The sequence below is a fragment of the Scylla paramamosain genome, chromosome 23, assembly GCF_035594125.1.
Source record: "Scylla paramamosain isolate STU-SP2022 chromosome 23, ASM3559412v1, whole genome shotgun sequence".
NCBI lineage: Eukaryota > Metazoa > Arthropoda > Malacostraca > Decapoda > Portunidae > Scylla > Scylla paramamosain.
The window spans coordinates 15588255-15600914 of record NC_087173.1 but is presented as its reverse complement, the minus strand read 5'-3'; the positions used below and the strand labels follow the sequence as shown (position 1 = coordinate 15600914).

At 42.2% G+C, this 12660-nt stretch overlaps 1 protein-coding gene across 1 annotated transcript in view; it reads left to right on the top strand.

Moving 5' to 3' along the window:
- The window catches only part of LOC135112269 (uncharacterized), a 98630-nt gene that overhangs the window by 75697 nt on the left and 10273 nt on the right, over window positions 1-12660 (top strand). Inside the window, exon 6 of the mRNA XM_064026557.1 lies at window positions 2934-3063. Coding sequence (XP_063882627.1) covers window positions 2934-3063 — 130 coding nt within the window. The remainder of the gene's footprint in view (window positions 1-2933; window positions 3064-12660) is intronic.

Below are 12660 nucleotides of genomic sequence, written 5' to 3'. Positions count from 1 at the left end.
GGGATTGAATACCTTGTAACTGTTTTGAGAGATAAAGCGGCACAGCAGTCGCTGTAGAGGAATGTTACAGGGAAGTGAATTGCCCATGACAAGCCTATATGTTGCCGAGGAATTGGCGCCGTGGATAGCTTAGCCACGGCGGAGATGAGGCTGTCATGCCCGCTCATGACTGCGCAGGCGCTGGTGCACTAGCAGAGGACCTACCAATGTCTGGGGATGAATTCCCCTTAGGCAATGACCTGGCATGAAGGAGAGTTTGGGTGCAGTCCCCATCCGCGGACGCCGACCCTGATGTGGAGACTGTTGATGTTCTGTTGCTCGCCCTAAGGCGAGGCGAGACACACGGCGTCGGGTATTCGAGGGTTCTGCGACTCCTGGGATCGACTGCAATAAGGCAGTGGGAGCAGTGCCCAGAGGCCTGTTCCACTGCCAGCTAGGGTCTGGGCGAGTCAGAGTCAGACTTCTCATTGAGTCAGTGTTCTGGGGATGACTGCAGAAGCGCAAAGCCACTTCAAGGGGCACCTGATTTTGGTGAGAGTGTTGCCGTGGGTAAGGCTGGAATGTTAGGTCTAGATTGTTTATTTGATGGTTTGTCTCACCCTTCGGGGTCTCTCGAAGGTGATACTCAGGCGAAGTTGTCACCTGGAGTGGAGGCTGCGGGCGCTGGTACACAGTCCGTGCCACAGTCTGTTGTGTTTGGTATATTAAGGGTCACTCCCGAGGGCGAGGACACTCCTGATTGCTGGGGAGGTGGGAGTTTTCTTCCCTGTGTAGTGTACCAGAGGCGGGAAGCAGGCTGCTCCCCTGCTGGGAATAGACACGTAGTGAGCCACCGTGCTGACAGCTGCTGCTACAGCTGTCATTGCACCTGAGGAGGATTCTGTCCCTCGTGTATGTGCTGTCCCGCTACTTGCCAAGGTAGGAGTGGATGGCGAGGAAGTAGAGGGTCGGTCAGAGCTTACAGTGGATGATAGCAATAATTAGTCTAGCCGGCGAAGAGAGGAAGATGAATGTTTGATGCTCCAGTTTGTTGTGCCATCCGCAGTCAAGGAGGCACGGGTGCAGCTAGCACGTTGCGGCCTGGTGTTTGGCCGTTTTGGAGTCGGGATGACTCGGGAACAGTTGAGGCGATTTTGGTGGTCGGGAGTGGCCACGTTTGTTGAGCGTAACGGCCTGGGTCAGGCTGGCAACCCTGATATCCTCTTGTCTGGGGCCCCTCTCTGTTGTGTTATGGCGAATGTGGTTTTCCCTGGTGTGGGGATTGTGAATGATGTTACTCGCCCGATTCCCTCTTCCTGGGGGAATTATGATGTTGTAGTTGGCGCAAGCGTTTAGGCGCAGCACCAGGAGGCAGCGGTGAGTAAGGATACCAGTGATAATTTGTTGCTTGCCGCTCAGAAGGCATCTTCAGTGTTGTTGGGGGCTGCAGGTGGCCAAGCGGTTATTAACTGCCAGATGCTGGGCCTGAGCAGTGTAGTGTTTGATGACAGATGTCAGTTACCTCGAAGCGATAAGGTATCGGGATTGACGTGAAGGGAGTACACATGGGAGCAGTTGCTGGGGCCAGTGGGGCTGGCCCAGAAGCACGTTCGCTAAGCTCATGTGTTTGTTGTTTTGTGACGTCCTCATGTGTTTGTTTGGCTCCGTATGCGTGGATGTGGGATGTGTATGCTGCTTCTTGGAAAGGAGCAACCGTTAGCTCGCTGCGGCGATACCTGTGTTATATATATATATATATATATATATATATATATATATATATATATATATATATATATATATATATATATATATATATATATATATATATATATATATAATATGGATGATTCACGGCTTGTTTCTCCCACTAGACCTTTCATCCCTTCGATTAAGATTCTTCTTAATGATGTTATTCATGCCTTCACTAGCCTTAACCCTCTGAAAGCTTATGGATTTCATGAGGTTCCTTCTATTGTTCTCGGAAACTGCCTCCATGCTTGCACCTTGTATAGTCAAAATCTATGAATTCTGTCAACATAACATCTACCTTTCCTTCCTGCTGGAAGTCTGTTCCCTAAAAAGAATAACCGCTCTAATCCTTCAAACTGTAGCCCTTTTGCTTTAATTTCTTGCCTATTTTATTATTTTTTTTTTCCTTATTTTTTTTCTCTTTAACATTTATTGCTTCACTGCCGTTCTGCTGGTGATATTATGTCCTTCCTTTCTGGGTCTTAGCGATCCCATTGTAAGAATTCTGGTGAAATTTTCATTGTTGCCTTAGACATATCGAAAGCTTCCACTCATACTGCTCTGTTGAACGGGGTGGAATAAAAAGCATTTCATCTCATTAGTTCCTTTCCTCCAAGTGACTGTCTTCGGACACTCTTCGCCGCAAGGTTGCATTTCCTGTTATATTCTACCGCTAGTTTATATTAACTTCTTTTCTGATCTTGTTAACTGTCGCGACCTCGCTGAACAAGACTATTTTTTTTCTCACCTCTATTCTGTTGAAGAGTTTATCAGTATTCTTAGTTTTCATTCCTTTTGTTGGTAAACTCTGGAACTCAACTGTATACTTTAGTATTTTATCTTATGCATCCTTGATTTTTTTTTTTTTTTCAAGGCACTGCAGTACCTGCAGTTTTGGTTACTCTTTTTGCCTCGGTCCTTTATGGAGTGACACCTCGGTGGGCCAGTTTTTTTCTACTTTTTTTGTACTCTTTATCCAGAGCCCCTTTCATAAGAAAAGAAAAAAAAAGTGCCCATTGAAGTCCTCCCTTCCCCTCGCTACCTCATAACACGTTCATATTTAAATGCCTTCTAATATTTAAACCATGGCGTTAGAGGTATTTGACCATAGAATATTTGACCTTAGAATCACTTAATTTCTATGAGTAAACTGCATAAGGTTAAAATAAAAATAAATAAATACAATAAATATTGATGCTTAGGATGCGACTCCGAAGAAGGATCCAGGTGAAGATCCTAAGAGTGATGATGGAAGCAGTGTTACTAAGAACTGCCTCATTGTTGCTGCTGTTGAAGTGGGTGTGATGATTGCAACGCCGTTTGTTTTGCCAGGTAAGTGTGATGCGTGAGACAAATATCAGCAACATAGATGGTTCCAAACCAAATAAATCTGACCTGTGAAGAGAGATTGTTAAACCAAAATTTCTAATCACTGGAACAAGGAGCAAAGAAGGGAAAAAGGACACCTGATTACAGAGTAGAGTGATGAGAAAAATGGAGATATTAGACAGGGAAGACCCTTTAACGTGGAACACACGGAAGACAAGAGAATGTGGAAAAACACTGAAAAGGATATGTGCAAATGAGACATAAAGAAGAGTAGTTTTCCACATAGAACAGTGAAAACGTGAAACGGTCTAGTGAAGGAAGGTGTTAATGCAAAGACATTTCATGAGTTTAAGAGTGATTTTGACAACAACAGTAAATATAGATACGGAACAGTATATCACAATTAGGTAAACACAAACAAACACACACACACACACACACACACACACACACACACACACACACACACACACACACACACACACACATACACACACATACACACTTTCACAGATGATAATGTATTTGCACCGGCTCAGTTGATAAACAGAGGATGCTCCTGAATTACCACAAACAGGAGGCCCATGTAGTCGACAACAATTGATCTTGATCTTGATCTTGATGGTACAGGTGGCACAGGATCACTCCTGAGCCAGGCCTTTGGATCGGCAACTCCTGTAGAAAGGGAAAAAAAAAAAAAAAGAGAAACGAACAGCATCCTCTATCCTAATTGTTCATACACCTGGCACGCCACATTCTCTCCAGAAACTCTTTCACCGCCTCAATCATCCTTTCATTCGCCTCTCTACACAGTCCCAGCAACAACACCATCCATTCCTTTCCTGTCTTCTCCACTCTTTCATTCCTATCATGCCCTAACTCAGTCAGTATCACTTGCATCATCTCATTCCTGTCTCTGGCATACTGCACACACTCCAGCACCACATGTTCCACCGTCTCATCCTCTCCCATGTCACACATCTGGCACACTTTGCTGCGGGACTCAGACCACCTGTAACTCCTTGCATTCACATCCATACACTGTGCCCTCGCTCGGAAGAGAAGATCACCGCCCAGGCTTCCATCATACCACCTTTCATACCTCGGGGCCTCTTTCTCCTTGTACCATTCCAGGGTCTTCTTTCTTTCCATCTCATTCTTCCATTCATTCAGTCCCACACATTTCACTTCTTTGTCTATCTCATTCTTCCATTTTCTCACATCCCATTCGGCTCCCACTCTTCCTCCTCTTGTTACCACCCATTCACGCTCATTTTGATTCCTACCAGCCATTCTTATCGCCCACACAACTTGCAATCCATTCCTGTCTGTCATTCTCATGCATCTCTTCCTCCATTTGCTTCCACTTTCATTCCACAGGTACACCTTCCTTGCTATTCTTGCATCATCCATTCTCTCAAGCCTAATCTTGTACCTAAGTGTGGCTTTTGTCAGTCTTTCTCTGAAGGTGCTCCATCCCATGTCACCTCTCAAGGCTTCAACTGCTGTGCACCTCGGTGCACTCAGTGCCATCCTTGCTACTTTGTTCTGGCCCACTTCTAACTTATCAATTTCACTTTCATTCCATGCAATCACATCCATACCATACATTATACATGGCACAGCCACACTCTTCCACACTTCTCTCAACACATCATACTTACTTGCTCTCATCCTTGCCGCGCTTCCCAATCGACCTACCCACTGGTTTAGCATACTTATCTTTTCATTCTTTGCCTTTGCACACCCACTAGGACTCATCCACATCCCTAAGTACTTGTATTCTTGCACCTGTCTCAACTCATTCTCTCCAAGTCTCCATACCACATTACTTTCATCCTCTGATCTATTCACAATCATTACTTTGCTTTTCTCACTGCTAAACCTTACTCCAAAGTCTTTACCATAGCCATCCACTACATCCAACAAACTTTGAAGCTCATCTGCCGATTCACTCATAACAACTACATCATCTGCATAAAGGAGCACACATACTTTATCATTCCCCACACTTACCCCTACGTGTACATTCATTCTTCTCATCCTGGCTGCTAGCTCCTCTGTATACAGGCTAAAAAGGGTTGGTGACAATATACAGCCCTGCCTAACTCCTCTCTCACTCTTCACCCAGTCTGTTTCTATGTCTCCTAGCCTGTATCTAGCTCTTGTGTCCACATACATACTTTGCACTACGTTAACTATCTTTGCACTCAATCCAATCTTTTCTAAGACTCTACCTAACATTTCTCTGTTCACTCTATCATAAGCTTTCTCTATATCCAAAAAACCTAGGTACAATTTACCCCCATCCTTCTTTTTCTTCTCAATCATTTCATTCACCACAAACATATTGTCCTCAGCTCTCCTGTCCCTACGAAAACCATTCTGTTCTTCACCCAGCACTCCAGCTCTCTCAATCCATTTACACAGTCTCTCATTCAACACTGCACTGAAAACTTTACCTACTGTATTCACTAATGCAATTGGCCTGTAGTTCTTCAGCTCATTCTTACTCTTAAATCCTCCCTTATGTAACAGACACACTCGGCTCTCATTCCACTTTCTTGGCACTCTCTCTTCATCCCACACTCGGTTGAATAACTCAGTCATTCTGTCTATCACTACCTCCCCACCATTCTTGTAGAACTCATAGGGTATATCATCTGGACCTGCTGCCTTGCCATTCTTCTGCCTTCTCACACACCTCTCCACTTCATCCCTACTGATTCTTTCATCCAGTTCATCTGCATTCTTCCTTTCCAGTGTTACACATTCTTCTCTCACACTAAACATCTCACCTACCCCACCTACTTCTTCCCAGAACCCTTTGATTGCCTCCCTGATTCCATCCTTCTCTGTTATAACTACACCCTCCACTTTTAGACTCTCCACACCAACACTGCCTGACATATTCTCACCTCTCATGAACTTGTACCATTCACGGCCACCTTCCATACCTTTCTCCCTTAAAGATTGAATCACGCTCCTTTCACTCTTCACTTTAGCATTCATTATCATTCGTCTCGTCAACCGCTGCTGCTTCACATACGCTGCCCATGCATTCAGATACTCATTCTCTGCCTCATCGCTTTCATGCCTCTTTTTCCTCAGCCATCTACACTGTCTACTCATTCTCTTTCGCTCCTTCCTAGCCGCTCTGATTTCATCATTCCACCATGGTTTACAGACATTCTTTCTTCTACCTACTCTCACAAACCCTATCTGGTTCTCAGCAGCACCCCTCACGTCCTCAACCAGTTTCTCATTCAGATGCTCCACGTCATGCACACTTTCGTCGTCCCAGCTTCTCTCACTCAGATCAACCTGAAAGTTCTCCCACCCTACATCTCTCAGTCTCCACTTCTTTCTCTTACTTGCCACTTTCACTTCATTCCCACCCTGCATCAAGCACTCCACAACCAGCATGTTGTGATCGGACACAATATCAACCAAACCATCCTCATCTATCCACATGTGCGACACAATTTCACGCATTCTTCCATTCACCAACATGTACTCGTAGTCAATTGCCGATTCCTGTTCTCTTGCACTCCAAGTCACACGCCCCTCTGCCAAAGTAACGTTCAGATTTTCCAGCTCCAGTTCATCAACAAACTCTCCAAGCATTTCACCATTCCTGTTCACCTGTTCCCCCAGTATTCCCACATGTGCATTCATGTCACCCATAATTAGCACTCTCTCCTCTCCATGCTCTCTCACAACTTTCTTAAGTATGTCATACTTCCTCCTATTTTCCCTCTCTGCTCTTTCACCCATGACAGTCATGTACGCTACCACCAGTACCACCTTCTCTGGTCTGCCACGACCATCCATGCATTCCACTCTTACTGCAAGCACATCCTCACTACTTGTACACTCCCCCACATCAATCTCCTCTACTTTCAGTCCTCTTTCTTTCTTGTAGAGTAGGGCTACGCCTCCTCCCAGTGTTTCCTGTGCCTTACGCCCCTTTCCAATCATAACATACTCGCATCCCTCCATTCGTACATCATCTCTCAGGTGAGTCTCAGTGAGCCCGACTAAGTCGAACCTCCACTCCCTGAGCTCCTTGCATACATCCTCAAACTTGCTCACACCCCATCCTCTCACATTCATACAGCCAATCTTCACACATTTACTTGCCTGGTTAGTCTCTTTTCTTTCATGTTTGCTGACATCAGTGGGTCCTCCTCGTCATGCATCGTCCACACAACACACCTGCCTCGCCCTCATCCACTCAGCCAGTCGACGTCCTAGCCTCTCATTCCCGTTGTGGTTGAGGTGGACCCCGTCTCTCCCGAAGAATTTGTCCTGGTCAAGGATCCCATCCATGTCCAGGAAGCTCACGTTGCCCTTCTTCTCTGCCATCCATTCCATCTTGACCTTCATGAGTTCCATGCATATCTTGCGGTTCGTTTCTCTTCTAACCTTCTCATACTGCACTCCTTCCCGTGGGCGCCGCAGGACCCCCACCACAGCCACACACATCTTCTTCTCTTCTGCTGCCCTCACTGCTTCTATCACTTCCTTTACCGTGTCTTCAGCACCTGCCTCTACTAAGTTGTTGCCTCCTCCTTGGACAACTAGCAGGCTTCTCTCTTCCATTTCTTGCACTTCTTCCTTGACTTTCCTCTTGATGTCTTGGATCTTAGCACCTCCCATGCTGGTGCACTCAATTTCCCTTCTCACAAAGTCGGGAGTCTTCCTTACCATGCTGTCTCCAATGACACGTACTGGGGCTTTCTTGACTACCATTCTCTTCTTCCTTGGGCGTCTGTCTGTTCTGGCCACTTCCACCACTTCTTGCTGGTCTTTTCTTTCTTCAGTCTTCGTCGTCTGTGCTTCTGCCTCTTTCATCAGGTTTTCTGTCTGGGTGCTCTGCTCCACTCTCTCTTCTTTTTCTTCATATTTGGAGATAAAATCTGATCTTGATCGTGATCTTGATATTACAGATGGCTCGGGATCACTCTTCAGCCAAGCCTTTGGATCGACAACTCCTGTAAAAAAAATAATAGTAATAATAAATAAATAAATAAATAAATCAGATAAAACAAGAAGAAAAACGAACAGTATCCTCAGCACTTAAGTATCCCTACATCTGGCACTCCACATTCTCTCCAGAAACTCCTTCAGTCTCAATCATTTTTTCATTTGTCTCTCTAGTCTACACGGTCCCAGCAGCAGCACCATTCATCTCCCTTCCTGTCTTCTCCACTCTTTCATACCTATTATGCCCTTATTCAGTCAAAATCTCTTGCATCATCGTCATCATCATCATCATTCTCTCTCTCTCTCTCTCTCTCTCTCTCTCTCTCTCTCTCTCTCTCTCTCTCTCTCTCTCTCTCTCTCTCTCTCTCTCTCTCTCTCTCTCTCTCTCTCTCTCTCTCTCTCTCTCTCTCTCTCTCTCTCTCTCTCTCTCTCTCTCTCTCTCTCTCTCTCTCTCTCTCTCTCTCTCTCTCTCTCTCTCTCTCTCTCTCTCTCTCTCTCTCTCTCTCTCTCTCTCTCTCTCTCTCTCTCTCTCTCTCTCTCTCTCTCTCTCTCTCATATTGTACGTCGCACACTCCTGCATCACATGCTCCACCGTCCCATCCTTTTCCATGTCACACATCTGGCACACTTTGGTGTGGAACTCAGACCGTCTGTAATTCCTTGCATTCACATCCATGCATTGTGCCTTAACTCAGAAGAGATCACCACCCAAGCTTCCATCCCACCATCTTTCTATACAGTGGGGCCTCTTTTTCCTTGTACCATTCCAGAGTGCTCTTTCGTTCCATCTCATGCATTCATTCCTTTAGTCCCATACACTTCACTTCTCTGTCTATTTCACTTTTCCATTTTCTCACATCCCATTTGGTTCCCAAATTACCTCCTCTTGTCACTTCACATTCACGCTCATTTTGATTCCTCTCAGCCATTCTCATCTTACACAGAACTTGTAATTCATTCTTGTCTGTCATTTTCATGCAACTCTTCCTCCACTTGCTTCCACGTTCATTCCACAGATACACTTTTCTTGGTATTCTTGCATCATCCATTCTCTTAAGTGTCGCTTTTGTGCTCCATCCCAGATCACCTCTCAAAGCTTCCACTGCTGTATACCTGTTACGGTGTAGGGGGTGAGGGAGGGAGTGTAAGTTGTATTGATGTTTCTTTATGTTTTAATTAAAAAGGTTTAATTAAATTTTGGGGTATTTATTTAAAGTTGGTATTTTAAGTACTTTTGCTTTGATTTAGTTCATTGTTCAATTTAGTTTTGATTTAGCTGTTGTTAAAATATATAAAAATAGCACATTAGTTACCACCAGTCATGGTTTTTGCCACATTATTTTTACCTTGCTTTATATGGTAGCGTTTTAGCTGGAGGTCTGTAAGGCACTGGAAAAACACCATGACAACCAGATTGAATTCTGTTAGAGTTAGCTTCTAAATAACAAGTAAAGTTTTCAAACTATTTTTCTCTTTCGTGATTCACAATGATATTTCTAGAAGTTAGTTCTGTTATCTTGGAGTTGTAGTACCTCCTATACCGGAAACAATAATAACTACTAATCAGTTAATAATAACATTTAAATTAATATGTTATAACAATTAATTGGTGTCTCAAGTGTTTACCTTAATTTCTTTTTTTTTTTTTTTTTTTTTTTTAGAAATCATCCTCATTGTTTTGGTGTTACATTCAATTGTGTGTGTGTGTATCACTGGTGTTTGACTACTACCTTATCCAGAACAATTTTTTGTAATTTGTTTATATCCTAAATTTTGTTTCATATCCCCCACAAAAAAGAATAAATTAATAAGTAAATAAAAATATAATAATAATAATAACTAACTGGCATAGGGAATTTTACATCCCTCTTCTCTCTGTGGACAACGATGCCAATCAGTCTCTCACACAAATGATTAATACATATAGGCAAAAAAATGGCAATTTTCATATGAATAAAGAATTTAAACAGTCCAGGGTTTCGGGTCATGACGATCATACCTATGGACAATGACGTCAATCAGTCTTTGACGTCGAAATGTCGGGTTCAGCCTTGCATACTGGCCGCCGTGCATCCCAGGAACTAGTCCTCCGCCTAACTAAAGGACAGAATTCTGCAATATCCTTAATAGTTTAGAACCCTTCTACATTAACAAATTTTTCTTGAACATTTTTGCTAATGGTCCCACGTACTCCTGGATTCTAATACTGTCTGGATTCTAATAATTTCTTATCTAAATATTAACAAAGAATTTCTCTCAAAAAAAAAAAAAAAAAAAAATTATCAGATCTGGCATATTTTCTCTTAATCTACAGTGTTTTGTGATTGCAATTTTTCATGTTACTTGCCCAGCAGAAACCGAGAATATGGATATTTTACAGTTGCCTTTTAAACCAAGGGATATTACTCCTCGCGCCTTCTTCATCTCCATAATTCAACAACTAATTTAACAATTTGTAGCTTACAGTTTCATTTAATTTCTTGTTCTAAAGTTTTACTGATTGTAAAAGTATATACAAAATTTTATTCAGATTACCAAGGGGTAAGTAAATTTTTATATTCATGACCGTTCCTTTCGGTTATAAAAATTATTTCGCGGGATTATTATTATTTGCATGGTATTCTCTTTTCCTCCCACCTTTATTTATTTATTTTTGTTTCCTTTCCTATGTGCAATTTTGTCCCATGACATAGCTGCATAGGTGCATTCAATGCCATCCTTGCTACTCTACTCTGCCCCACTTCTAACTTATTAATTTCACTTTCATTCAGTGCAATCACATTCATACCATGCATTATATTGGACACAGCCACACTTCCACACTTCTTTTACCACGTCATACTTACTCTCATCCTTGCCGCCCTTCCCAGTCGACCTGCCCATTAGTTTATCATGCTTATCTTTTCATTCTTTTCCTTTTCACACCCATTCGGACACATCCACATCCCTAAGTATTTGTATTCTTGTGCCTGTTTAAACTCATTTTCTCAAAGTCTACATACCGCATTACTTTCATCCCCTGACCTATTCACAATCATTACCTTGCTTTTCTTACGGCTAAATCTCAATTCAAAGTTTCTTCCATACCCATTTACAACATCCAACGAACTCTGCAGCTCATCTGTCGATTCACTCATAACCACTACATCATCTACATAAAAGAGTACACATATCTTATCATTCCTCACATTTACTCCTGCAATCATTCTTCTCATTCTGGCTGCTAACTTTTCTGTATACAAGCTAAAAAGGGTTGATGACAATAAACAACCTTGACTAACTCCTCTCTCACTCTTCTTCAGCCAGTCTGTTTCTATGTCTCCTAGTCTGTATTTAGTTCTTGTGTCCACATACATACTTCGCACTATGTTAACTATCTTTACACTCAACATTTTTTTTTTTTAAAGACTCTATCTAGCATTTTTCTATTCACCTCCAACTTTTTTATTTCTCTCAGTCATATCATTCACCACAAACACGTTATCTTCAGGGGGGTTGTAAAATCCCTAATCCCATGTTAAATCGCCTATGTTCAACTCGTATCTCCTCCCTTATTTATTGACAAATTTCTTTCATTTCAAAAATTATTCTAATTAGGGGAGATAGGAGAACAATGTCTACTATCGTTTTTCTTGCACGATTTTTCTTTTTTTTTTTCGTTCGATGAAAAAGTGGAAAAAAATTGACTTTCAAATATCTGTCAAAAATCAAAATCAGCTCCAAACAAAACTTTCGATAGCAGACTTTGTTCGGCTCTCATAGTTTCATAAGCTACAATAGCACATATATGTGTAACAGGAATAACAACGGAGGAGATCACTTCTATATGTCAAAATCCGCCATTTTGAGATACTGCGTCATAAAGTTTGAGGGGTGACTATAATTCACCTGTTGCAGCCAGGGATTTGAATTTCACATGATATATACATCAGAATATGTTGAAAAAGCGGTCACAGTTTCATTTAGTTACTCCGATTGGTTTTGTACGTAGGCCTAAAGCGATTCATAATTTCACGCTTAATTACCATGGGAGAAAGGGGGGTGAAAATTTTTATTATGTTTCGCCATATTTTTAAGTAAAAAACCAGTGTTTAACTGCTTAACATAAATAAAATAAGGATATCTGATGCAGTTACATTATTTGCTGGATTTACGAAAAAATAATTATATAATTTTATCTTTCGTATATAAATCTGAGGAAAATAATTAGGCCTAAAATTTCGTGTTCTCTAATGTTTCGTGGCGGGCGAAACCGTGGAATTCCATGACGGAAGACCTCATTACGTAAGAAGAAATTTTTTTTTTTATCAAAACGTTACATATATCAAAAGAAGCGGAAAGAAATGCAATAAATTATAAAAGAAGAAAAAAAATCAGGTCTGGATCGTACAGCCCCCCCCCACCCCTGCAGTTCTCCTGTCCGCATAAAATCCATTCTGTTCCTCACCTAACACTCCGGCTCTCTCAGTTCATTTACACAATCTCTCATTCAACATTGCATTGGAAACTTTACCTACTGTGTTCACTAATGCAATCGGCCTGTAGTTCAACTCACTCTTCTATCCTCCCTTATGCAACAGACTCACTCGACATTTTTTTTTTTGGCACTTT